The 26,772-nt window shown below is 33.0% G+C and overlaps 1 protein-coding gene across 1 annotated transcript in view; it reads left to right on the top strand.

Annotated features, from left to right (window-relative positions):
- LOC143246289 (putative G-protein coupled receptor CG31760) overlaps positions 1-25,460 on the top strand; it is a 121,686-nt gene extending 96,226 nt beyond the window's left edge. The window contains exons 5-15 of the mRNA XM_076492758.1: positions 3,921-4,311; positions 7,950-8,100; positions 12,682-12,824; positions 13,898-13,996; positions 17,185-17,341; positions 19,266-19,375; positions 19,516-19,730; positions 19,918-20,056; positions 20,951-21,056; positions 21,601-21,744; positions 22,545-25,460. Of these exons, the coding sequence (XP_076348873.1) occupies positions 3,921-4,311; positions 7,950-8,100; positions 12,682-12,824; positions 13,898-13,996; positions 17,185-17,341; positions 19,266-19,375; positions 19,516-19,730; positions 19,918-20,056; positions 20,951-21,056; positions 21,601-21,744; positions 22,545-22,763 (1,874 nt within the window). The 3' untranslated portion in view covers positions 22,764-25,460. The remainder of the gene's footprint in view (positions 1-3,920; positions 4,312-7,949; positions 8,101-12,681; positions 12,825-13,897; positions 13,997-17,184; positions 17,342-19,265; positions 19,376-19,515; positions 19,731-19,917; positions 20,057-20,950; positions 21,057-21,600; positions 21,745-22,544) is intronic.
- Positions 25,461-26,772: the final 1,312 nt, after the last annotated feature.

Here is a 26,772-nt window from a genome sequence, read left to right as displayed (position 1 = left end):
TTGTATACCATAGAAACATTACAGAATACAGTACTGCGCAGAAATATTAAGACAATATAATGTTTTGTCATTCTTTCCATTTTATGGGACCACTTCTTTCATACTATTACAGAATGTAAATTTCAACACTATGGTAATGCCACTGATCTTTGTTGACAGCTGAATGAGCCAGGTTGAGAATACTTATAATTCTGTGAAATTCCCATATACTTGTAACTAGGATATGTCATAAACTCGAATGAACATACTGATCAAATTTAGGGTCTAAAAGAACTGTCATGGTACCATATACAGTGTCATAACTATATAAAAGTTAGCAAGGAGCTAGCATATGGTACTAGTATATGCTAGAAGAAATCAATTTAATAGCACTCTGCAAATAAAACTTGATAAAAAAAACAATGTCAAACACTATACATTAAGTTTTTGAAATACTCTGCAAACACTATCAAGTACATCCTAGATCGTGAGACCGAAACAGGTAAATTTGAAAATAGGAAAGGAAAAGGCAGAACATTTAAACTCAATGACATTAATGTTAAGTATCTTTGTTTATATAGCCTTCAGGGCAGACGGAAGACCGCCACTGATCTCAAGCATGAGATAAATAACCATGTACCAAATGACAGAAAAGTGCCCAGGTCTACAGTATCAAGAAGACTCAATAAGAATGGAATATCTGGTCATGTAACACTTAGAAACATTTACTTCAGTCTCCAAATATTGTCGAGAGATTGAAATTTGCTAAAACCTACAAACTGGACTGTTAATTATTGAAAAAAGGTGTTGTGGACGGATAAATCCAAGTTTGAAATATTTGGATCAAAGTGCAGGTTGTACGTCTGTCGGAATAAAGGTGAAAGATACTTACCCCAATGCCAAACACCTACCGTGAATAATGAGGAAGACAGTGTGATGGTTTGAGGATGTTTATCTGCTGATGCGACAGGAAATATTTTCAAAATAGATGGAAAATGGATCAGCACAAGTACAATCAGATAATGATCCGTCATGGTATACCCAGTAGTTTGTATAACTAACTTGGTAAAGGATTCTATTACCAAGAAGATAATTACCTCAAACACTCGTCCAACCTGTGCAGAAATTACTTAACTGAGAAAGAGCTGCTGGAGTCATTCAAATCATGTAATGTCCTCCATAGAGCTTCGATCTCAATCCAATTGAGCAGATCTGGGATTTGATAGGTCAAAAATTTGACAAATAAAACGTTACTTCCAAATAAACTTTCTGGGAGTGAATTACAAACATTTGGAGTAAAATTCCAAAGGACACTTTAATTAATTTTGTTTCAACAATGACTGAAAGACGGTCTGCAGTTATTAAAGCAAAAGGTAACACATGAAATATTACCTGCTTGCTGAACTCAAGCACTTCCACTGAGTTTATGTTGTATTAAGTATAAAGGTTAATAAAATTTTGATGTTTTCACCTGTGATTTACTTCCCATTTTCTTTGAAAGTAACCTGAAATATAATTTTCGACTTTGTCCTAACACTTTTGTACAGTACTGTAAGTATAAAATAATAAGATAAACATCTAAAAACGACAACTAAATCTTAAATAATTGATCTTAACAGGAGGTTGCCTCTAAACAGACCACATTTACAAACTAGTGTTGAATACCTATTTCGAAAAACCATCGACTCTAATAATAACAATAACGGGCCTAAAGAAGAAAACATGTGTAATTTACAATTCAAAAAATTATCAACCTTAGTAATAATAGCAACGAGCCTGAGGAAGGAAACGTGTGTAATTTTCAATTCAAAAAATCATCAACCCTAGTAATAATAGCAATGAGCCTGAGGAAGGAAACGTGTGTAATTTGCAATTCAAAAAATCATCAATCCTAGTAATAACACTAATGAGTCTGAAGAAAGAAACATGTGTAATTTGCAATAATGAACATAAAATGTTACATTCTGTAAAGCCAGGGTTAAAAGTCGTTTTACACACAATAAATGGACAGGTTATATCGTTGTTATTCAGTTCTGTGCCATAGTCATGAAAATACTGTGCTAGATTTAGAACTGAAACACATTTTCCCACAAACAACTTGATTCCTACGTCAACAGCCTGTCTGTTGTAAGAGCATTTTCTCACTACACTAAATCCATTCTGGCAAATTGAAGCAACGTCTTCAGTTTGATGAACAAACAGAGTTCTTTACGTATGGGCGTGTTTAATATGTATTAAAAGAAAACAAGCTTCATGGTTTTGAACAAAATGGTTGTGATTGCGGGTTGCATTACCCAAAGTACAATTATTACATCAACTTCAAAAAAGGAACATATAAAACATAAAATTATGTAAATTTTGAAATATGTAGTTTAATTTGTCATTTACTGCTACTTATGGGAATATATTTGCTCTCACTGTAAGAGATAAAATCATAAAACACAAATAATGTAAAAATGCATAAGTTATGGATCTCAGTGTTTTGGAAGTAGTTTCATATCAAAGTTAAGAGACTTTTGTTGTTGTTGCTTTGGTTCTTGTTTGTATAGGTTAATCATAAACATTATTAGTACACCACTCAGTAATCCATAGTATCCATAGTTTTTACTGTTGAAAGGGTCATTGTCGAAACTGACCCATGTTACTGTATTTCTTTGAAAGACAAAGAAACAAAGATGTTGCTAGATTAATTTTCATGATCTATCTGTATGCATATCCAACTTCTTTACCTTTCAGACATGTGTTGACATAGTTATTATCCATAACACCTTATACCAACGAACAGCTTGATTTGAATTACACACAGCTACACGAGAGCTATCTGCACTAGCCCTCCCTAATTCAGCAGAGTAAGACTAGAGAGAAGGCAACTAGTCATCACCACTCACAGTCAACTCCTGGGCTACTCTTTTTCCAACAAACAGTTGGATTGACCGTTCTAGCGCCCCAATGTCTGATAGGACTATCTTCAAGCGCCATAAACGCCTGCCCATGCCGGGCATTATACCAACCAAGTGTGATCTAGATATACATCGGTGGTATATGTGACACTGCATACGTCCAGTGAAGAAAGATGTATTATTTTACAAGCTTGCGAATTTAAACCTGATAAAAGTTGCTTTGGTTTTATAACGGATTTTCTATAATTCAGCTACGAATACTTTGAAAATAATATTGTATATTTTTCTATCACGTAAGGATTTTTTTGTTTTACAAATTGGAACAAAAAAAAAGACTTACTTAGATCAAATTATTCTGTCATTTATCACAGTATATGGCCCGGCATGGCCAAGCGTGTTAAGGCGCGGGTTCGCTTCCCGGTCGCGCCAAACATGCTTTCCCTTTCAGTCGTGAGAGTGTTATAATGTTACAGTCAATCTCACTATTCACTGGTAAAAGAGTAGCCCAAGAGTTGGCGGTGGGTGGTGATAACTAGCTGCCTTCCCTCTAGTCTTACACTGCTAAATTAGGGACGGCTAGCACAGATAGCCCTCGAGTAGCTTTGTGCGAAATTCCAAAACAAACAAACCACAGTATACATTTTTTGTGGGGGGATAAAGTGACCCGATTTCAATGAAAATGGTTCACTTGATTAAAAGTACTTATGACGTTTCGTGAAACATCTGTACGTGATGAAGAAAAATGAATATCATGTTTGGAATCAGCGAACAGGAATTACTGTAGAAAATGTAGAAATTTCAAAACAATAAAACTATCGCAAGCCTGTGCTATCAAAGGTCGTATGATGTAATGTTGCACAAACAACTAATGCGTTGAGATGTTTGTACAACACATTGAGTTCAAGTCAAATTCAATAATTTGTTCTCAGTCCTTCGGGGAAACCCGAAGTATATAAAGCAGGTTTTTTTTAAAGGAATTTACAATAAATAGCATAAATAGCATATGGTGCTGAATTTTTATTTTTCCTAATTTTCAAACAGGAGTACTAAAGACGTTCGTGAAAGAAATTCTTCGATCTGGTGACGTGGTGTTTGCGACCCGCATCGTCTGGAACGGAAATGGAACAATATGGAAGCCACTCTACTACGTTCAGATCAGAAGAGCTTCCAGTAGCAGTAGTGAGATCGCTACCGAAGTGGAAGAGCGTCACAATTACTCTTTGGAGGAGAACAGACCCTGGCTGGACGATGAACCTACAACAGCTCAAAGCGAATCAAAAACGGAAGAAAAGATTTCAAGGTCAAGCGATCATATTCTAGGACAGTGGACAAATCCGTACTACACTTGTAATGGAAGGAAGTGGCTCTTGTCCTACACAAACCTGTTATACACGACATCTGTAGGAGGTAGAAGTAAGAAAGCCAGTGAACGGTACGTGCATGAAAATTCTTATAAAGCTGAGCATTACTGCTTTTACACTTTTTTTAATTGTTAGGCAGTAAACAAAGGTAGTAACTACTCAGTTTTCTATTAGTTTCGTTAAACTTTTCATGTGACACTTCACAAACAATAGTTAATTGGGTGCTTATCATTGAATTAATGGTGGTCAGTAAGAGTAAAAGACCAAAGATAATTTAAAAAGTATTTAAAAAGAGAGAGAGTATACGGTAATGTTCATAGTACGTTTTGCCTCATGGTGGTTCAGTGGCAAGTCTGAAGGGGAGTATAGCATTGACAGACCATAGTGTAGCTTTGTGCTTAATAAAAGTCTGAAGGGGAGTATAGCATTGACAGACCATAGTGTAGCTTTGTGCTTAATAAAAGTCTGAAGGGGAGTATAGCATTGACAAACCATAGTGTAGCTTTGTGCTTAATAAAAGTCTGAAGGGGAGTATAGCATTGACAGACCATTGTGTAACTTTGTGTTTAATAACACACATACCAAAAAATTACATTTAGCCTAGGCCTAGTAATATTTTGAAAAATGATTTAACATAAAGTAACATATAAGTCCCTTCAATTAGTGAGGTTTTGACTCTATTTAACTTAACATTTATAATTTCCAACTGACATCAATTCAGAGAAGATTGAAAGACAAAGAGATGAATTATTTCGAACTAATTGTAAGATTGTGGCGACAAGTTATCAATCGTTATATATTTAGTAGCCTAGTTTCTTCGGTATTACAAGTTTTGTCCATTCTGAAAACTAGGCAGACTGTGTCATCTGTCTTTACAACGATGGTATGCTTTTACTTGTCGAGATATTCACCCCTATCAATAGGTTTCTTGTGAACTCTTGTGATATAAGTTATTTATCTTGGTAATTAACACGCCAAGTAATAAGAGTTTTTTTCTTTTTTTTTCCTTTTTCTTATTCTTATTTTGAATTGTGCCAAGAGATTTCTATCTGTTCATTTTATTTACGAAATTGTAAACCTTGTCTGTAGTATGTAGTCACATTATGAATATTTAGTCAACATATCTAATTCAAATCTTGGGACGTAAAGTGGCTGTTAGCTTCGAAATTTTTAATGTGGAGATTACTGAGTACTGGTGATAGGTGCTGTGGGTATTCATCTTCATGTTGGAAGTAAGTTGTTTTCATAGAGAAGGTTCTGAGTTATGCTGTTTTGGAAATTGTCAGTTGGGTGTGTTTCTTGAGAGGTCTATCATTGTCAAGCTGTTTGAGGCGTATGTACAATGTGTCAGAGATTGGACATGTCACATTGTATCATGACATTGTTGTCACGGTTCATTTTACAATACAAACAAAGTAAGTTGAGTTCTTAAAATGTGAAAATGTTTTATTCGTTAATGTAGATTTTGTATCTACAAGATATTTACTTTAGAGATGGTTTGGGGAATCTACATAGTTAACTGTGGGTCGTACTGAAATTACTTGGTGTTTTTTGAGGAATTGATCAATTAGATTAGACCAACTAAGAGTCCACTGAACGGAATGAAATAGTTAAAATTTGAAAAAAAACACGTTCGTTGATTGGCTGCCAGTGTAATAATATTTCTGATCGTAAGGTCGGAACAAGTAAAAAATTTACAAACGACTGGAGTAAAAGATGGATTTGCACTAGGGATGTTACTTATCTTTTTAGATGTTTGAATGAAAAGTCCGTTCTCCGTTCCAGACCATGATTTCACATGTTTCCATCTTTAATGCTTTATTATCACAAATATAAGTTGATTGTGTATACATTTTATTACGAAATCACTTATCAATGCGGAATTACTTCTCCGTAGTAATTATCACAGCAATAATTATCGCTTTTATAAATCATCATAATGTCTGTAGTATTATATATATATTTACATAACTTTGGATTATGGTCTCAATGAAAACTGGACCGTTATCATCCGAATAAATTACAAATCACATTATACCTAAACAATTACGTTGTGACTAGTAAGGCCAAAACAATACAATTCTTTTTTTTTTAAACTTTACAAACATATACAATAACTAACAAAAAATCTGTAAGTGATTCTACCGTGAAACAGTTACAGTTAAGATAAAATTTATGTTAGATTTCTCACAATTATTATGTTATACCGACTTGTAGCAAACTTACGAAAGTCAGTGTTAAATTGTAGTCGAAATAGAGATGTTGGCGGTTTGTGTGTCAGTGAATTTTTAATCTTTACAAATGTGAACCCTGAGAACTATGCTGATGTTTTTTGTGAATTTTAACAACTAATACCAAAGCACCTTTGAATGATTAATTCATTTTCAGAACAGACAAATTAACAAAATCACAATTTTTACTCATGCTTAAGATTAATAAGAAAATGGTATACAATGAATAATATTAACTATTGGTGTGACTTTCTTCATAAATATAATTAAACATATCGTGTGTGTGTATATGTGTTTTCTTATAGCAAAGCTACATCTGGCTATCTGCTGAGCCCAGCGAAGGGAATCGAGCCCCTGATTTTAGCATTGTAAATCCGTACACTTACCGCTGTACTAGCGGGGGACAAACATATCGTTATCTTGTAATGCGATACAATTACCATATTTCCTGTTGGTTGTATCAAACTATTATCCAACTAGTAGCATGATGGTATGTCTGCGGACGGACATAGCTAACACCAGGTTTCGATGTCAGTGGTAGCTCACTGTGTAGTTTTGTACTTAACTTTAAATAAGCACACTGTTATTTTTGTGCCGTATTATTAACGGGGATCTTTTTCTTTGAAAAAAACTATACAATGGACTATCTGTGCTCTGTTAACTAAGGGGATCGAAACCCAGTTTCTAGAGTTATAAGTCCACATACGTACCGCTGTGCCACTGGGAGCGTTAACAATGATTGTGTTGGTTATTTATTTATGTTTATGTGTTAGTTGGAGCTGTTTAAAAAGTGTCATACTAGCCCTATAACTCTGTTGGTCGAGCTCTATGTGTTATATTGTAATGGTTTTATAATTGTAATATACATTTGTGTTAAGGTAACCTGAAAAAGTTAAAGGAACTCAGAAGTTTTCTGTCTTTTCCATTATTCTTGCTTCAGCTGCCTTTCCACTGTGTTATAGTGACATTACATTAATTGCATCCCATGTATAAAGGCACATTCTTCCGATTCGTAACGACAGTTCAGCAATTACGACAACTCACAGTAATATTCTAATATTATTTCTATCGTTGAGATTCCTCAAGGGAACATTTGTTCGTAAAACCACATGTTATATATAAATTCAATGAAGCTCGACAGCATCTAGAATGTTGCAAAACTCTGCAATAGGTAATTTGTAATTACAGAACTTATGATATCACAATGACCTGGATTGTTAAATATTCAAGTTAACTAATCTTATATGTTTATATAAACATATTTTAGACACTTGTTTATTTTCGAAACTTAACAGTTTGATTTTGGGAATTCTTCAAGAATTACCAGCATAAGATGTTATAAATCCATAAGATCATCTCTGATGAGCTTAAACTGTCGATTGATTTCTCGTCCAGTTCGTCAATACCAGTAAATATGTCAATACCAGTAATAGAATTCTATTTGAATGATTCATTTTGTTTCTGCTGAACGTGTACAGTTTGATTGGAGCACTAAGTGTGGACCTCGACGTCACCAACATGGATATTAATCAGTGCGACAGCCCTTGGAAACCCAACAACTCTAGCATTACCTACTGGCAGATGAACGCGTTTTTAGGGACTCACAAATGTCATAACAAAACCAGCGAGGTAAGAAGTTCATTTTTTCATTCTTGAATATTATATGTGAATAAAACCGCAGCTGTCTTACAGCGAAACTAAACGGACTGCATTAAGTATAACAGAAAAGACAACGAAACTAAACGGACTTCATTAAGTATAACAGAACTAGAAATTTAGTTATTTCACCAATAAAGTTTTTTTTTTTGGGGGGGAAGGAATTTTTTGTTAATCTTTCGTGATTTACTTCAAATAGATCCATAATTGGAATGACAAACTTATATTTATAAAGGTATCATTCGTTCACATTAAGCACATTTAAGTCACAACTTCTGAGAATTTTAGAATAATATCAACACGAACAGCTCTGTGAAAATTGACGTTCTACATCGATTACCGTCTCCAGGAAGGTAAAGACAGTTTCAAGCGTTCTAGGAAAAACTAAGTTGACTTATGATGTTTATAGTATACTATTATGAATTATTATATTTAGGACTAGCTAGTTTGGTTCAAATGAGGAATAAGTAATAAGACAGGAATGAGTTAAAGTACAGTATTTATGTAGAAAAAAATATATGTCTCTTGTACAATGACAAACAATGATTTAGTTTATTACTAGCTTATGATAAAGAAACAGGTAACAATGGTTGATGAAGTAGTACAAACAACGAGTGTTATAACGTTAATTACAAAACTTGCAGAATAACCATGTCTTATAATTTATTCGTAATAGCACGATATATGTTGCTGAATTATTTTTACTTGCGTTTAAATCAAATTCTAGGACTATTTGGGAAAGAAAAAAAATCGTATTAATGTTATATACTACAACAAATTCTTTCTCCTTGCGAAGCGTACTGGATGTTTCTTTTAATTATTAGCTATAAAGATGAAATTGATTTATAGTTCCATCAGTTCTGGAGCGCAGATAACACGTGAGTACCTTGGTTACTTACTGTCACAGGCTTGTCCCCTTGAATGTTACCCAAGTCTTTCCTATAAAAGAGATCACTGTAGAACTGTACAGTGTTTTCAACCATGGGGCGAAATTTATAACGCTTTGAGAATAAAATATGATTTTTCTTCTTCTTCTTGTTTTGATAGAATAATCAATGCATAAGTTCTGTGTTCTGGGTGATACAACGTTAATTTATTTAATAAATATTTTCCCACTCTAATTCAGGGTATAATATATTGTACACGAGTCTCATTTTGATTGTTTTTGTGTCCAGTAAGTAGTGTTTTGTTTTTGTGTCCAGTAAGTAGTGTTTAAAACTTTGGTTTACATTTTGCTTGGTCTGTTTCTTCAAAGTCAGTTCAATTCTTTATCACATATCCTGCTGTTTTTCCAGTTATCTGCAGTAGCTTTTCTTATCTTTAAAAGATATTTAGTACACCTTAGAGCATCACACTTATACTTGAAGAAAGCGATTTTCTATCAAACTTTAGTATTGTTTTGCTGAATATAAGTACAAGAAATTTAGTTGTTGAGACTGTCTTTAACACTGAGTAAACAACAGAATAAATAAAGCTTTTAAAAGTTCAACGAGATTAATTTTTTCACATATAAAAGAGAAGTAAAATATCGTATTCAAACTAAACAAAATAACTACAAGTAATGTGTAATGAACACTAGTATTAAAATCTGTAAAATAAGTACTGACCTGCTATTATTAGTTGTAATTTTAATTTATAGTTCTTTGGTCTTGAGATCCATCAAATAGACATGCTACACATCAAATAGACATGCTACAAAATAGGTTTTTGATCCTTATTATCGCTAAACCATTCCTTGTATGCGTATAATATTTGAATTTAAAGAGAAGATTGCATTTAGAAGTCTTGTGCATTTCACAATATAAATGTTGAATACCGTTGATTTACTATTTTAACAGTATCTTAAAAATGATAACGTAAACTTTTTTATAACTTACATAGCCTCGATGTTCCATCGGCGTTAGCGTGGCATTCTCAATGGCTAATGATAAGATGAAGCTAAGTTAATGCTTTCTAAGACATTTTTAAACACGCCAATTTTGGCTTTTATTTATTCCCTCTGTAACTTCAAACATCTTTTTAAAAATAAAATCTGGTCAATTTTATTTTTACTCTTAAAAGTTTAAAGCATACTGGAACAGTTCTTACAGAAAGCATTTGCAAATACGTGAGTTTTATGTTGCTGTTTTTAGCCGCGGTATAACGGCTCATAGAGCAGCTCTGAGTTTTGTTTTTCTTTTCCATTTTTTCAAGTACAAGCTTTTTTAGCTCATAGCTACGTCATCTCAGGACCGATCTGAGATCTAATTACAGTTTTTGACTTAGAAGGTCAAGTCCTTTAAATTGATGTATTTGACCACGCCCAAATTATCATAGATTGATCTACTTTAATCCTACCTAAAAGAATTTCAATTTGAGGGTAGCTTGGTAGAGTTCCTAATGAGTAATAAAATCAAATCGAGTATATGCATACCTCATGCTTGGTATTGCTGCAACACAAAAAGGGGACCTGGATAATGACATTTAGAAGTTAACCTATTTTCTATGCAAAAACGGGCAAATTTGTACATTTTCATTTATATAAGGTCTGAATAAAACAACATATAAATCAAGATTTACATGTATTTATATTAAAGCTATACAAAAATGTTTAGAAGTGAGTAGTTGTTCGAGATTTGTGACTGTAATGTAAATCACTTTCACGTATCAGCCCCCAAATATAGTCTCCCATCACATTTTCGTTATACGCCTCCAAGTCACAAAAGCAAAGTTTAAAGAGAAAAATAGGTCTTTTCCATTTACTTTAGGCATAAGCAATTGGGAAACAGCACTATGCCCAGGAACAAGAAAAAGTAAAAATTTTGTTGCATAGTGTAATAAACACTAAGAGAAAAATTATTAAAAAAAATTGATTCTACTAGTTTTCATACACTGTAGTGTTTTATATATATATATACACATGCGCATCATAGATATACATAACATACTCGTGTGAAATGAGAAATTAGCAAAACGATGAAATCAATTTCGGCTTACAATTGTTTTCCTATTTTAATTGTTCATAACAAAGTGTATAAATGAAATATTGTACTGTTCAATGATTATTAGTATAGTTTTTCCCTATCTCCCTTAATCCTATATAATAAAGTTCCACTGTAATGGATGTGGTAGTTAGACTCGTAATTCATAAGAATTATATTTTAACACGTCTTCAGTAGCGAATAAATCAATGTGTTGTAAAAAAGACGTACTGTATCAAAAGAGTTTCTAAACTGTACCTGTTGTAGTAAAGCGTGTGTACAACACATTACTGAAATGATAGAGCCCACATTTATAAATGTTTTACCATAATAGACAAGGGGATTATAGATGAGATAAGAGGGATTACAATTGAGTCTGTTGTGTCTTAGTAGATAACGAGATTAACAATTGAATGACAGCAGTGTGCTGCATCACGGTCGGCAATGGTATTGTAGACGAAATAATTGATATTACAGGTGTATCTTGTATCACAAGATAAATTGAGATTATAGAGATAACGTGGATAACAATTAGGTCAGCTGTACCATAGTACATAATGAAATTACTAATAGTGCACCTTAGTAGGTACTAAAAATATGAAATATGTTTATTGGTATGTACAGTTAGTAGTATGTACAATAAAATCACAATCATGTGTAACACGAAAGACTTTATAGATGGGTCTTAAATTATTTTATCTTACTTTTACTTTTGATTACCTTATATAATATTGTCATATATATTAAAAGAAGTTTAATATAGTTTCTTGTTTCATCACATTAAGCCTTAAAAGGCAAGAGAAGGTCGAGTACAAGTCCACTTAATCCACAACAATATAAACATCTGTAGCATTTGGTAAAAATGAATTTAAAAGAGTGACTTTTTAAACGTCATCATTGCTGGAAAACACGAGGAAGTTTTGTTTGTTTTCTTGTTTTTGAATTTTGCGCAGAGCTACTCGAGGACTATCTGCGCTAGCCGTCCCTGATTTAGCAGTGTAAGACTAGAGGGAAAGCAGCTAATCATCACCACCCACCGTCAATTCTTGGGCTACTCTTTTACTAACGAAAAGTGAGATTGACCGTCACGTTATAAAGCCCTCATAGCTGAAAGTACGAGCATGTTTGGTGGGACGGGGACTCGGACCCGCGACTCTCAGATTACAAGCCGGTTGTCTGAACCACCTGGCCATGCCGGGCAACTATTGAAAAATGGGATAACATTTTTTATTATGTTTATGTTTTTAAACAAAAGAGTAACCAGTATGCTAGTATAAAAGCATAAAAAGTAAAACTGTAATGAATACAGTAATTAAATTCAAAGCAATTAGCCCTCTAGTGGTAAAGCAATGTATGCTTGCGGACTTACCACACTTTGTGTTTAACTACAAACGATCAAAGCGAATAAAGTTCGAAGTATTATAAGATATTCCAAAAATACACACACATACATATATAAAGAGAAAGAAAGAGAGTGAGGTAGAAGGTATTGAAAGATAAATGTTAAATATTCCTACTTGATTTAGTAATAAGACAGACAGTTTAAAAACAAACATATTATATATATATATATTTATTTATATTCTGGTGTCAGTGTATGTTTTCTCCGAACAACGGCTGGACCAGCGGAGCATACAGGTGCCACTGTAGAAAGGGTTTCTATTCAGCTATGAGGAGTCCTGAATTCAATGGTACATTGGTGGAATCTGCTTGGCGGGAGAAACAAGCTATACACAGGTAGATCTATTTAGCCGATGATCAGTTTCTTGGAAATAGTTTCATTCTTTCTTGGAAATATTTTTCACACTTTTTGGTTTACTTCACCAAAGCTGAATTATTTCCGAAGTTAAATTATAATTTGATGAATTACTGCTAAATGTAAGAAGAAACGATTTTGGAAGTGAATGATATGTATTCATATATATTTTAGAGATTATATTTATTTTACTTGCCTTTTTGATCATGCAAGTTGTGGTTAATTTTGTGGGTAACTTTATTACTCTCCACTCATTTCCCCGAAAAGGAGCAACAGGCCGTCTGGACAGGTCATCTGTTTTAACCTCTTGTGCCACTGTAATGTAGTGTATTGTCTGTGGTAATAAATAATGCATTAAAATGGCGTCACATAAAGGATGGTTAAAGTTGGAAATTATACTATCGTGACGTCAGTAAAATGTGCGCATGCCATTAATCACGAGAAGAACCATGCACTCTGTATACTACTACACAGTATATGAATTTGAAAAGAACAAGAAAAAAAAACTGTTTATCTTAATTTTGGTTTTATTTACTTTTAAAACACAACAGCTTTAGGGACTCTGTGGAAATACAATTAATATTTTGGAATGCACTTACAAAACAGCGTATTTAATATTGTACAAGACTAGGATATATTATACATATATCTCAACCATTCTTGTTTAAAAACAACAATATTCCTGTGATTAAAACGGCTGAAAAATAGTTAAAAAGTAACACTTAATTTATTTTGCATACTTCAAACTAAAGTTGGTATATTCCTGTCTTTACTAAGCTTTCCCAATCTATTTAAAACCATGTTATAATCACAAATATATATATATTCATTCGCTGTTATAAGCATTTTAGCGTAGATATTGATGTTACAGCTAGTTAATATTATTGTTGATCTGAATATATTATGCCCTTAACTGTTTGTAGGTTATAGTAATACATAAGTGAAATATTATATAGGTATAATTTATGAGTTTGACTGACAAAACAAAAAAGCATATATTTAGACCATAAAAGTATCGAACCATTTTTTTTATCAGTTCTTCTCCTCTGTTTAGCCCGAACTATGACCTCCTATATACATGTAAACCTTGCCCACCAGGATGTGAAATTTGTGTAGATGACTCACCTTGTCTGTCACCTTACAACTGGGCTTTCGGTATGCTATTTTACCCTTCATATAGAGCTGTAAAATGAAGGTTAACTATTTTTCTTAAAATGTTTTATTTTTAATTCGAACAGAAAGTATTTCAATTACTGGTATGAATAGAGTTATATATATATAATCACTTTGATATTTCATACAACTTTCGTTAAAAACAAAATCGTTTAATATAAATATTTTAATGAAATTAATCTTAGGTCACATCTCCGCAAAATTATCTTAAGGCTCAATGAACATGAATACAAACACAACCACCTCAAATATTAGAATTTTCGTAAATTAACGTTTATCTATTTTCCTTTATACGTTTCAAACTCGGTATTTATTAATGAATTGGCGAAAAAATTTCCGTTTACACCGTGAACCGTTAGAGTTTGATAGTGTAGCAATATACAGAAAGGCTCCAAAATTCAACTTAAGAAACCTTTCCATCCTATTGTTGACACATTTGTTGTATAGCAAAATAACTAAAGAATTGATCTGAATTATTTTTAATTGTGTTTTTCATATCACTTGGAAGCAGAAGTTAGACTTTGTTGATGTCTTCTGCATTGTGTGATTTTATTTTAGATAATAGCTCAGAATAAAAAGAGTAGCCCAAGAGTTGGCGGTTGGTGGTGGTGACTAGCTACCTTCCTGTTGTCTTACACTGCTAAGTTAGGGGACGACTAGCGCAGATATCCCTTTCTTAGCTTTACGCGATATCAAAAACCAATAACAACTAAAAACAACTTGAACTGTGACAACCTGAAATCTCGAAAACTCCATATACTTTAAGTTCTCACATCACCGACAAGTCGATGATATACTACATTATAATAGAGTTTTACGTGATATACGTTATAATTATATGTCTGTGATAGAGGTGGGTGTTATACTACGTTATAATAGAGTTTTACATGTCTGTGAGTGTGAAGTGTGTATTCTTGCCAGGTGGGTGTACTTTTGATATACTACGTTATAATAGAGTTTTACGTGTCTGTAAGTGTGAATTCTTGCCAGGTGGGTGTACTTTGTGACGAAATATCTACGTTTTAATGTGAGCACTAGTTTTCTTCACCTCTTGTGTATGGTGAATTACGTAGTACAAGTTAACCTAAAACCAAATGATCATATCGGTGGTGCTTCCTAACATTTAGTTAACTAAGTTGTTGAGAGTGTTTATATATATTGCTCAGAGTAGCTACACACACGTATATATGTGTGTTGGTTGGAGTACTCTCTTAGCTGATGATGGTAAACGTTTGTTAGGTTATTAGAATTAATTTTGTGTATTGCAGTATTTATAATGGAAATGAATAAACGCGTTTTGCACTGAATGTGAACGTGGGACCGAGAAGTTTATTTTGAACGTTAACACGTACTGATCTCCAAAACAGTTTTTTCTTCTTACACCAAAGTTATAATCTTACCAAGTAATGGGTTAGTATTATTTTCCTCTGATTTCTATTTTACACAAAAACAGTGATATATATTTGATAATATAACAGTACCGTACAGAGAAATTAAATAATTGTTTAAGAAATATTTTCTTATTTACAAATAACTATGCGTTCAAGGATTGCTTCAATACAATGTATTGAATTTTCTATTTATTTTACAAAGTATTTTATTATAAAACAAATATTATGTAAATGTATAGGTTATTCTTTTTTTCAGAATATATCAGTTGCTTTACTCGCTTATTGGTGACCTGAAGAACAAAAGACTTGTTTTGAAAGATTTTACCGCCAAAAAAACATTATAGCAACAAACAATTTACTAATATAATAAACTTATGTTCGATTTTAAAACTTTAAACGGTGTTTTGAAATTTTACTGTGAGTCGTCTATAACGTTATGTCAGTCTCATAAAAATAAGTTGTTTTATGTTTATAGTCTGACTGAGCGTAAAGCTGCGCAATGGGTTATCTGCGATTGTTCACAGCAGAAATCGAACTTCTAACTTTAGCTCTGTAAGTTTATTACTGAATTGGGATTGCGGTGCCAACAAAAAAAATAGATGTTTGGTTTTATGCTTTGCTTTGTTTTGTTTGTCAAAAAATAAATTAATGTTAGCAGAAAAATTATCGTACAAAATCTCATTTCGAAATTAAATTTCATACTAGATAAATCTGGAACCTTGAACTTTTTAATTCAGGCATTATGAGAAATTTGAGAGGAAAATTTCATGTCTTACCTTAAGTTCTTACCTATACAAATACACATTTAGGCAATACAGTTTATTTATAGTTAAGCACGAAAATACACATTATGTTGTCTGTTCTGTGCCTGTCACGGATATTGAAACCTGCTTTTTAGCGTTGAGCCCACAGACTAATCGTTGAATCATTAGGGGTAAATACAGTTAAATATTTTTATTTGATTTTTTTCCTAATCATGTTAACAAATAAAGCAACTTAGATTGAATGTTACCAGTCATTAATTTTATAATGGTTCTGGTATCATATTTATCAAGTTATTTTTGATGCAATTAGTCAACTAGAAAACAGTCTGCTACTCTTAACAAACATGGCTAGCTATCTTTTTCCTTGATCCGTCATTAGTAATTGATTGCCACAGTTTCTCAATAGAAGATATTTTCCTGATATTTTTACTTTAATGTAACGTGCTGACAAATAACATCTGTTTTTAATATAAGCTTCTGCTAAACGAACATCCACCATAATGCCTCTCATTAAGTTTTACAGATTCTTGTTCTTAGTTATTACTTTGTAGACTGCATTGTTAAGGATGATATGTCGTATGGCCCTTTTTCTATATATTAATCGTAAGTGTTTGTCATATGTACACAGTGATCCTTATAAAGTGACCAACTGTATAAGTTAAAAATATTTCGCTTATACCTATTTAGAAAATAATTTTTTTACATATAAATTGTATAATATACCATTCTTGTTTCAGACGTTGTAATTCGGATAAAAATAATCTAGAAAAATAGTTTCATCAATAAGTTTTTAAAATCCATTCACGTATCTAATGTCAATATTGTTGAAAATAGTAAAATGGTGAACAGAAAAATATTGCTTCACTGTTCTTACTATAAGACTGTTTTTATTCATATTAATCAAATTATTCTTGAAATACTAAACAGATGATTCTTAGTTAGAAATGCTGGAAAATATCAATGATATTTATATTTCTTTATGAAGACATAATTAATGAAAACGATTCTTTTTCTAGAATTTCTCTTCTAGTAATTTCCATACTTTGCGTCGTTTTATCTATCGTCCTTGCCTGTTATGTTTACCGATATCGGAAGCTAAAAGTTATCAAGGTGGCAAGCCCAGTTTTTCTCTGTATTACTCTCTTGGGTTGCGCCATTATGTATACGGAGGTATGTTTCTTGTTTCTCTTTATTAAAAAAAGTGTTCATTCATCTTTTTCTAAATCACTTCACAAATTTTAACAGGTTTACGAGTTACCAGAATATCATTGATTTTTCTTGTCCAAAATAACGACTCGGTGTAAACATGGAGATTCTTAAATGTATTTGATAGCTGGAGAAAAAATGTGAATAAACAAAATGAAGTGATTATGGTAAAAACATATGATAATGTCAATTGGTCATAATACTTCTTATTCGTATCACATTAATTTCGCTTGGTTTTTTTACTCTTCACTTCTATAATATATTAACTATCATAGATTAAAATAGGCTTAAGTCACTATCCTTATTATAATTTTTTTTTGTGAAGGAGCATGCACCCAAACCCCTTAATTCCCATCTATTTTTTGCAAACTCTTTGTGATGACGAGAAACCCACTTGAAGCAAAAATGTATTTCCAAGACAAATGATATGGGTATTGAAACTTTAATTAAAATAAAATATAGAACAACGTTTCGACCTTCTTAGGCCATCTTCAGTTTCCAACTCTCTTTGTTAACCTGAAGATCATCTAAGAAGGTCGAAATGTTGTTTTGTACTTTATTTTAATTAAAGTTTTAGTACCCATACCAGCCATCCTGAGAATACATTTGGCAAACTCTCTTCTGAAAAATTTTGTTTGTTTCCACATTTCCTGCCCGTGACTAGATATATTAATGGTTAGCTTGCCGGAGATGGCTACGTGGATCCATTGTTTGAATCCCCTGTAGCAGCAAAACTCCATTCCTCATTTCTGGGCTGTGGATAATTTAAAAGAGTGACAGTTAAATTCCAGTATTCGATTAGAGTGACATTTAAATTCCAGTATTCGATTAGAGTGACATTTAAATTCCAGTATTCGATTAGAGTGACCCAAAATTTGGCAGTAGGTACTGTTGACTAGCTGTATTACCTTTAGTCTAACGGTTTTATATTAGGGGTGGATAACACAGATTTGGATTTGTGCTAATTTGGGAAGAAAGCAAACAAATGTTTCCAAATTTGCTCCCAAATGATATATCTTGCTTCAGGGCCTGTGAAAACACTACACTCTATTAAAATGATTTTTTGTTCAGCCAACAGGCGATGTTACCAAAATACAACTTTAACAATACTGTAAATGGCGGGACACTAAGGTACTTATATCAGTAGATCGAACAAGAAATGTCAAGATTTATCGTTTCAAAAGATAATAAAATTTAAACTGATTATATTCTACCATTTGATATTTATAAAACTAACTGTTTTCTGGTTTGTAGCGTGCTTAGAATAAAACACTAAAATATATATTCAAACTTTATCTACGAAGAGACAGCTAGCTGTTCGTGTATATAAAGGCATAAGATCAGCCATGTTATAACAACTCTTTGAAAATTAGTAGTTAAAGCTGAACTGATAATTATTTCCGTTATTTTGCACTCATTGTTGACTAAAAATAGTCACTAAGAGCTAACCAAAGTTAGTATACACTTGGTTGGTTTTATTTCAATAAATATAAACAGATGCAATAGTTCATAATTTGGCCATAAAGTGTGAGAATTTAGTAGCAAGAAACTAGCATGTAAAAAAAGAAATTACTTGATGTAAAAGTTCATTAGAATCACATTTTTCATACAAGTCAATATAATATGTATACATATCTCTACATATTAAATGAATTATTTACCATGTTTCTCAGAAACGGCTGGTATGGGTATTAACACTTATCGATAAGGAGAGCACAATGTTAACCTGAAGATGACCTAAGAAGGTCGAAACGTTGTTTTCTTCTTATCAGTAAAGGTGTTTAATACCTATACCAGATGTTCCGAGATACATTTTTATTTCAAGTGGATTTCTTGTCATCAAGAATTATTTACCAACTGCCTTCAAATTTTAATGTCTTTTTTTCAGATGGCAGCCATATTTCCTGCCCTTGACGTATATAGCTGTGTAGCCACTAAGTGGACTCGTCATATGGGTTTTTGTCTAACGTACAGTGGCCTATTGCTAAAAACATGGAGGTGGGTTATTCCAAATTAAAAGTTTGAGCCTTTTTATTCTTATCCATCTGGATTATAAAAATACCTTACACTAGTTCTGACCGTCTTCATCTTTCCCCTGTATTTATCATTTCCTTAAAGTAGTTCTTATTCTATTGCAGGGTATCTTTGACGTATCGTGTGAAATCCGCCCACAAGTTGAAACTAACAGATAGGCAGCTTCTTCAGTGGTTATTTCCTATTCTTTTCATCATGGGGATCTACCTGGGCTCTTGGACAATCTCCTCACCGCCTGAAGCAATCTATATACATGACTGGTTCAACTTAAGATTTCGCCAGTGTGATTATAACTGGTGGGATCACAGTTTGGCCATAGGTTAGTTTTGTAGATACATCGTGTTAATATTAGGTGAATGAATAAACGATAATAAGTTGTTTTTCTTAACCTAAGAATGTACAATGCTTTTATTAGAGTCTCTACGAATGATGTATTTATCTTGAACATATTTATTTCATGTGAACTTGTTCGCTCATCTATGTTAATATCTTAATTTCTCTCCCAGGGGAATTTCTTTTCTTACTGTGGGGGATCCGTGTATGCTATAACGTTCGAAATGCCGAGTCCTTCTTCAACGAGGCAAAGCACATCAGTTGGGCCATCTACAACATTACTTGTGTCAATATAATTATGGTTATGATACAGTAAGTGATTAATTAGTGTATAGTAAGCTACAGTATATAAAAAAAATTCTGTTGTAGACGAACATTTATATTTTCTCCAGCGCTTTCTTTGTGATCCATTCATATTTATAATTCTTAAGACATTGAATTGAGAGAAAAATTAAGTTTAGCTTTTAAAACATTCAGGTGCTTTAGCTAAATGTTGTTGTGGAATATTAAATATACATAACTAATAATATGAAAGAATAAAACGGCAGAACTACCACTTCTAACGTGATATTTTGTATTATACTTACCATGATATAAAACATTCGCATTATATAATATACCTTTAATTATTCGTTTGCTGTCTATTTTGGTTCGGCATGGCCAGGTGGTCAAGACATTTGACTTATAATCCGAGTGTCGCGGGTTCGAATCTCCGTCACGCTAAACATGCTTGCCCTTTCAGCCGTGGGGGTGTTATAATGTGACGGTCAACCCCACTATTAGTTGGTAAGAGAGTAGCCCAAGAATTGGCGGTGGGTGGTGATTACTAGCTGCCTTCTCTCTTGTCTTACACTGCAAAATTAGGGACGGCTAGCGCAGATAGCCCTAGTGTAGATTTGCGCGAAATTCAAAACAAACCAGTTTGTTTTCAAACAAAAAGCTATATATTAAAAATAAGTACAAACTCATTAGCAACGTTAATTTTGATAAATAATTATAGTGATAAAACGTATTATATAACTTCAGCTATTCATTTACTATCTATTTGCAAATAAAAAAGCTATGTATTAAGAAATAAACACAAGCCTACTGACAACGCTAGATTTGATAAATAATTGTGCAAGTTTGTTTTTGGACAATAAATAGCACGTTTTATTCATGAAACTAGTCAGAAGTTTATATGATTAAAGCGCCGTTTTCTTCCAGTTTAGTGATTCTACCAAGCGCTGATCCGGACGTGAAGTACTTGTTCGGGTTCATTCGAACTCAGTTAAGCACAACAGTAACCATAGTTTTTATTTTTGGGCCCAAGGTAACATTCTGATAATATCAATATAGAATACTTGGATATTATAATTTATTATGCATATTTATAATACTAATAATTACAGGTTTCTGTTTATATTTTATGCAAAATGTGATATCTGTTTTATAAACATTTTAGAGATATAAAAATATTGATCATCAGAAGTCTTTGTTGTAGCACAGTAAAATAAAACAACAACAAAAAACAATATAGAAATCCCTTTGACTCCCCAGTGGCACAGTGGCTTTTTTTGCAAACGATGATCCATAATCAAAGCCAATATTTTATCAGGGTTAAACTTATGTTTAAGGCAATAAAACTTCCAATTACATACACATCTCTATGTCTGTATGTATTCATGAGAGAATGAATACCTGTGTAGCTTTGTGTTTAAATTCAAACAAACAAATTAACTTGTAATAATATAAATTGATTAATAAACAGACTATTGTAATAGTCTCAGTATATTTGATTAATAAATCCAGCACTAAAAATAATAATTATTCCATAAATGGACATGATAATTGTATCACTTTCTCCAATTATCCAGTTCTACCGAGTTCTTAAAGGTCAAGGAGACACATGGGACAATCGGGCCCGAGCTCGTGGGGTGACGGCATCCTTCTCGCTCAATGGTATAGGATTGGTGCACGAAGAAACTACAGATTTGTATCAAGAAAATGAAGAGCTCAAGGTAAGGTAGAAACTCAGTAATGTAATACAGGGAATAAGTATAACAAAACATACGAGTCGTGTACTAAATATATACTATGTTTACCATACACCAAGCGCTACTTTAGATATAGAATTTTAAAAAATACGTTTAGATAATTCTAATTAGTCGCTTGTAGTCTAGAAACAAGTAGTACAAGAGCTATTACACGTTGATTTACGTAAATAAAAAATTGCACATAACGTTCTGTACAATTTCTTACATAGTAGTGACATCTAGTGATCCTTGTTACTTCGAACCGTTTCTAATACTTTAGCGGTAGATGTAAAAATCTTAATTGTGCTCAGTGTGAAAACGTACTTTTTAATAATCTTGTTTACATAGTATTTTTGAAGGCTTAGATCATATATTGAATATTTACCTCGTAGTGGCTTTTAAACCCAAATCATGAGCAAAGGGTCTTAACTGGAATAAAGAAATGTATTTATGAAAATAAAACAAAACTTATTAGTAAAAGAGAAAACGAATTGTTAAGGGTCTGATATTTATTGAAGTTGTGAATTTAATACCGGAATTGAAAACAAGAAATATCAAAATCATTAAACTTTTTGCGTCGAGGATTCTTCAGATAAAAAATACTCACATAAATCATTGATCAAGATTCATAACAAAATTAGGTGATTCCATGTTGTATTTTTTTTACTCTAAAGTAAAAGCTTCAATATGATTAACCAATAAGGTAAAGTATTTTATAAGTTTAATTGTCTTTGTTGTTATTTTTGAGGACAAAATGAATTATTGTTAAACGTTTTGATTTTAAGGAGGAGGTTCAAAAACTGGCAGCGCAGATAGAATTCATGCGGATAGTTCACATGGAAATGAACAACCGTCACCTGAAGCCAAAACATGGAAGTTTTTTCAGCCAATCCAATACGGCACAGAGCCCTATAGTTAGGTCAATATACACAAAGTTTGACACCACCGACTCCCCTGGATCACGAATTTGTCCAGCTGCAGAGCTCATTAGTGAAAGGGTTTGAGATATTCGATATTAATATTTTTGAGTAGCCCGAAACAACCAGTATATAAAGAAACTACTACATTAAGAGTTCCAAACTCTCAAAAACAACTGAAAAGCTGCCTCGTTTAATTTTAATAAGCCATGAGTTCGTGGAGGGTTTTCTTCAACTGAGTAAATGCGTGGCGTTGAATTAAAGTAAAACTTCAATATTAGGTCGCTCTATTAATTTGAAAAATCAAGAGTAACCGGAAATGGCTTCAACCTGTTGTATACTTCTTGCGATATATTTTAAACTTGATTCTAACGTAATGATGGATTAGAAACAATACTGTAAAAACAATGAGGACAAAAAAAGTTAAGTCATTGTATTGTACATATAATAGTGTGTGAATAAGACAGGACAACGATATGGTATTTTCTTCCGTGTTAAATATTTTACCATGGATATCTACACATTTTGCTGCTTGAATTACTTTTTATCAGTGTAAAAATGCTGAGTATTTGTATATATATATGATTAAAAAAACTAAGGGACCACCTGTTGTCCACAAAATAATTTTAGAAAAATAAATCTTTCAGTAGATTTGTTTAGAAATCAGTGGTGACCCAAAACCATAACGTTATTGTGTTTCAGGCGTGACGCCTAGAAACGCTTTAACTAATAAGCTGTTATTTATGTTTTAACAAAGATCTATTAGCTGATGATAATGCTTAAAGCATCTTGCTAATTATATAATTTTAGCTAATAATAAAAGTATGTAAGACATTATCAATGCCTGTGATGTTACTGGTAAAATTGGATCAGTCGACTTCATCCATTGAAGAGGTTCCATTGACTTGGAATATTGTCAGAAAAGAGAATTTGTTAACTTGTTTACATATTATTAGACTTGGAAATAATGATCTTAGTGACCAAGGTTGTCATCATTTTTGTCAAAATGGATCATGAATTGTGTTCATTTAAAACATTAAGCGACAAGTTTTTGTAACTGTATTTACTAATGTCTTTCTAGATGATGTTCCAATTAGTGTGTTTACTCCCTAATATTGTTACCGAAACCTTTGAAAGTCACCTTTAGTTTCATACTGTTAGGATATATATTACTATAGTATATGTTTAAAGAAAAAAAAATTGGAATAGAATTTAGAACTACAAGTGTTTGTATCTGTCTTTATACAAATGTAAATATTGGTCCTGTTTTAAAATCCTCGAACAAATTTATTTCTTAATTGTTGTTTAGGCCTATTTTCAACTAAGAAGTGAAGGAAATGTATATTCATTTCTTCGTGTGAAGTGAAATCCAGTATTTTGTCGTTAGCTCAGTAGCCACAAGTGATTTTGTATAATATGCCTCATTTTTCTAGGTTCTTTATATACGTATTTTTGGAGAAAAAAAGAAGTGTTGATGACGTATCAGTCTTTAAGTATGGTAATTAAAAATGATATTGTATGTTTCCTCTACGGTCGTTGTGTATTTCTGCCTATGGAAAGTTATAAATTAGATTTCTTTTCTGTCTTAAAAGAAAAATATTAATTACTAATTGCACACATGTTGTATAATAATACCCAAACAACCAAATCAAGATCCAATTGAATATGAGATTTTACTGATTTGTGTGATAGTGCTTTTATGACAGTTTATGTCATATATATTTATCACTTTACATAAATATTATGTGCTTGAAATACTAATCATTATTTACCTAGATCTAGAAACAGGATGTTTAACGAAGAAAAAATCTTTATTGGAAGCTAATAAGCTAAAAAGATATTGTTTTTCGAGTATTATTCATCGCAATTTAAGTTTATTTTTTCATTTATCCGCACAATTATTTTCCCCATAAAAAACACACTAAAAATGATTTAATATGCCAACACCCAAAGTTATGTTCATAAGTTCCTTTTGCACTTCAAATATTTTAATACTCTACACACACCCCCACCCCAGTGGTACAATGGTATGTCTTCGGACTCACAACGCTAGAAATCGAGTTTCGATATCTGTAGTAGGCAGAGCACAGATGACCCATTATGTAGTCTTGTGCTTAATTACAAACAAAGGTATTCTAGATTTCTTCCATCTCACGCGTGTATACTTATACTAAGTATACAACATTTAAACATTCATAATATAATAAGCTATGCTCTAGGGCACGCATGCTTTGTTCCATATTTTGATATAATACAAAAAAAATACAGAATTTAAAAATTAGTTTCCATATGATAAATTGTTACAAGTGGCATAAGTATTTCCCCAAGGCCACTCGAGACAAAACGAGGTCAAAAAAGCCTGATAAAAATTAAGAATTGCTGACAAGGGGATTAAATGCTTGTGTGTGGGGGACATTTATTGTAATTACGCCACTAACTGTTAGTACTATTTTCAGATATGCATAAACAAATGAAATGTCGCATAAATAGTACCCTTTAATGTTAAGTTCGTAATGATTTAGTATAACATTAGTCAAGGTTTATTCCCTTGGCTAATTAATTTAGCAGTATGACATTTATGATCGTATAAAAGCCGATCAGAATAGTAGACGTCATCAAAGGTCAGAGTTCCGTTTCCATGCCTTTTAATACTTTACTATGTATTTATTTTATTCAATGTACTGTCATGGCAAAATATACATGAATAAATTATGTAATAACCACGAGTCTGATATTTTACTGTAGAATTAATATATTTATTGAACTGTTGGAGTGTAACATAAAAAAAACAAAAAACTCTATTTTTTCGTATTAGAATCACCCTCAGTGGCCACTGTATTAAGCACATCTATCTAATACCGGGTATGACCCCTTTTGCCTCCCTAACAGCCGGAATTCTTCACGGCATGGATTCAACAAGGTTCTGAAAAACATTCCTTAGGAATTTTGGTCCATGATGACTCGACAGCATCACAAAGTTCCTGCAGATTTATCGTCCACACACTCATGCTGCGAATCTCCCGTTCCACCTCATTCTAAAGGTGCTCTATTAGATTAATATCTGGGGACTGTGGAGGCTATTGGAGTACATTAGAGACGCTTTCTTGTTCGTAAAACCAGCCTGAGATGATGTATGCCTTGTGACATGGTGCATTATCTTGCTGGAAAACTGACAGACTGTGGCCGTAAATGGATGCACATGGTCAGCAGCAACGCTAAGGTACTCCGTGGCATTCAAATGATGCTTAATTCATATTAAGGGGCCTAATGTGTGCCAAAATACATTCCCCACACCATTACACCACCACTACCAGCCTGTACTGTTGACACAAGGCAGGATGAATCGATGAATTCATACTGTTTACACCAAATTCTAACCTTACCATCTACATGACGCAGTAGAAATCGAGATTGGTCAGACCACACGACGTTTTACCAATATTCAGTCGTCCAGTTCTGGTGTTTCTTTGTCAACTGTAGCCTCAACTTCCTATTCTTAGCTGACAGAAGTGAAACCCGGCGTGATCTTCTGCTGCTGTTGCCCATCTGTTTCAAGGTTCGACACGTTGTGTGTTCAGAGATGCTCTTCTACACATCACTGTTATAAAGAGTGGTTATTTGAGTAGTTGTGGTCTTCCTGGCAGCTTGAACGAATCTGGTTATTCTCTTCTGACCTCTCTCATAAACAAGGTGTTTTCGCCCACAGAACTGCCACTCACTGGATGTTTTTGGTTTTCGCACCATACTGTATTCACTCTAGAGATTGTAGTGTGTGAAAATCCCAGCAGTTTCTGAGATGCTGGAACCATCAGGTCTAGCACCATAGTCAAAGTTGCTTAGATCACACATATCTTTTCCATTCTGATGTTTGGTCGAACAACGACTGCACTTCTTGACCATGTCTGCATGCTTTATATACCGAGTTGCAGACACATGATTCGCTGTTTGGCTATTTGCGTTAAACAGGTGTACCTAATAAAGTGACCACTGAGTGTATGTTTCACATAACATTGGTAGTCTTATGCAAAAGGTCCACCATGGCCTCATAATCTGAGGGTCGCGGGTTCGAATTCCCGTCACACCAAACATGCTCGTC

Source organism: Tachypleus tridentatus, chromosome 3, assembly GCF_004210375.1.
Source record: "Tachypleus tridentatus isolate NWPU-2018 chromosome 3, ASM421037v1, whole genome shotgun sequence".
NCBI lineage: Eukaryota > Metazoa > Arthropoda > Merostomata > Xiphosura > Limulidae > Tachypleus > Tachypleus tridentatus.
Note: the sequence above shows the minus strand (reverse complement) of the source record. Positions and strands in the feature narration are given on the sequence as shown.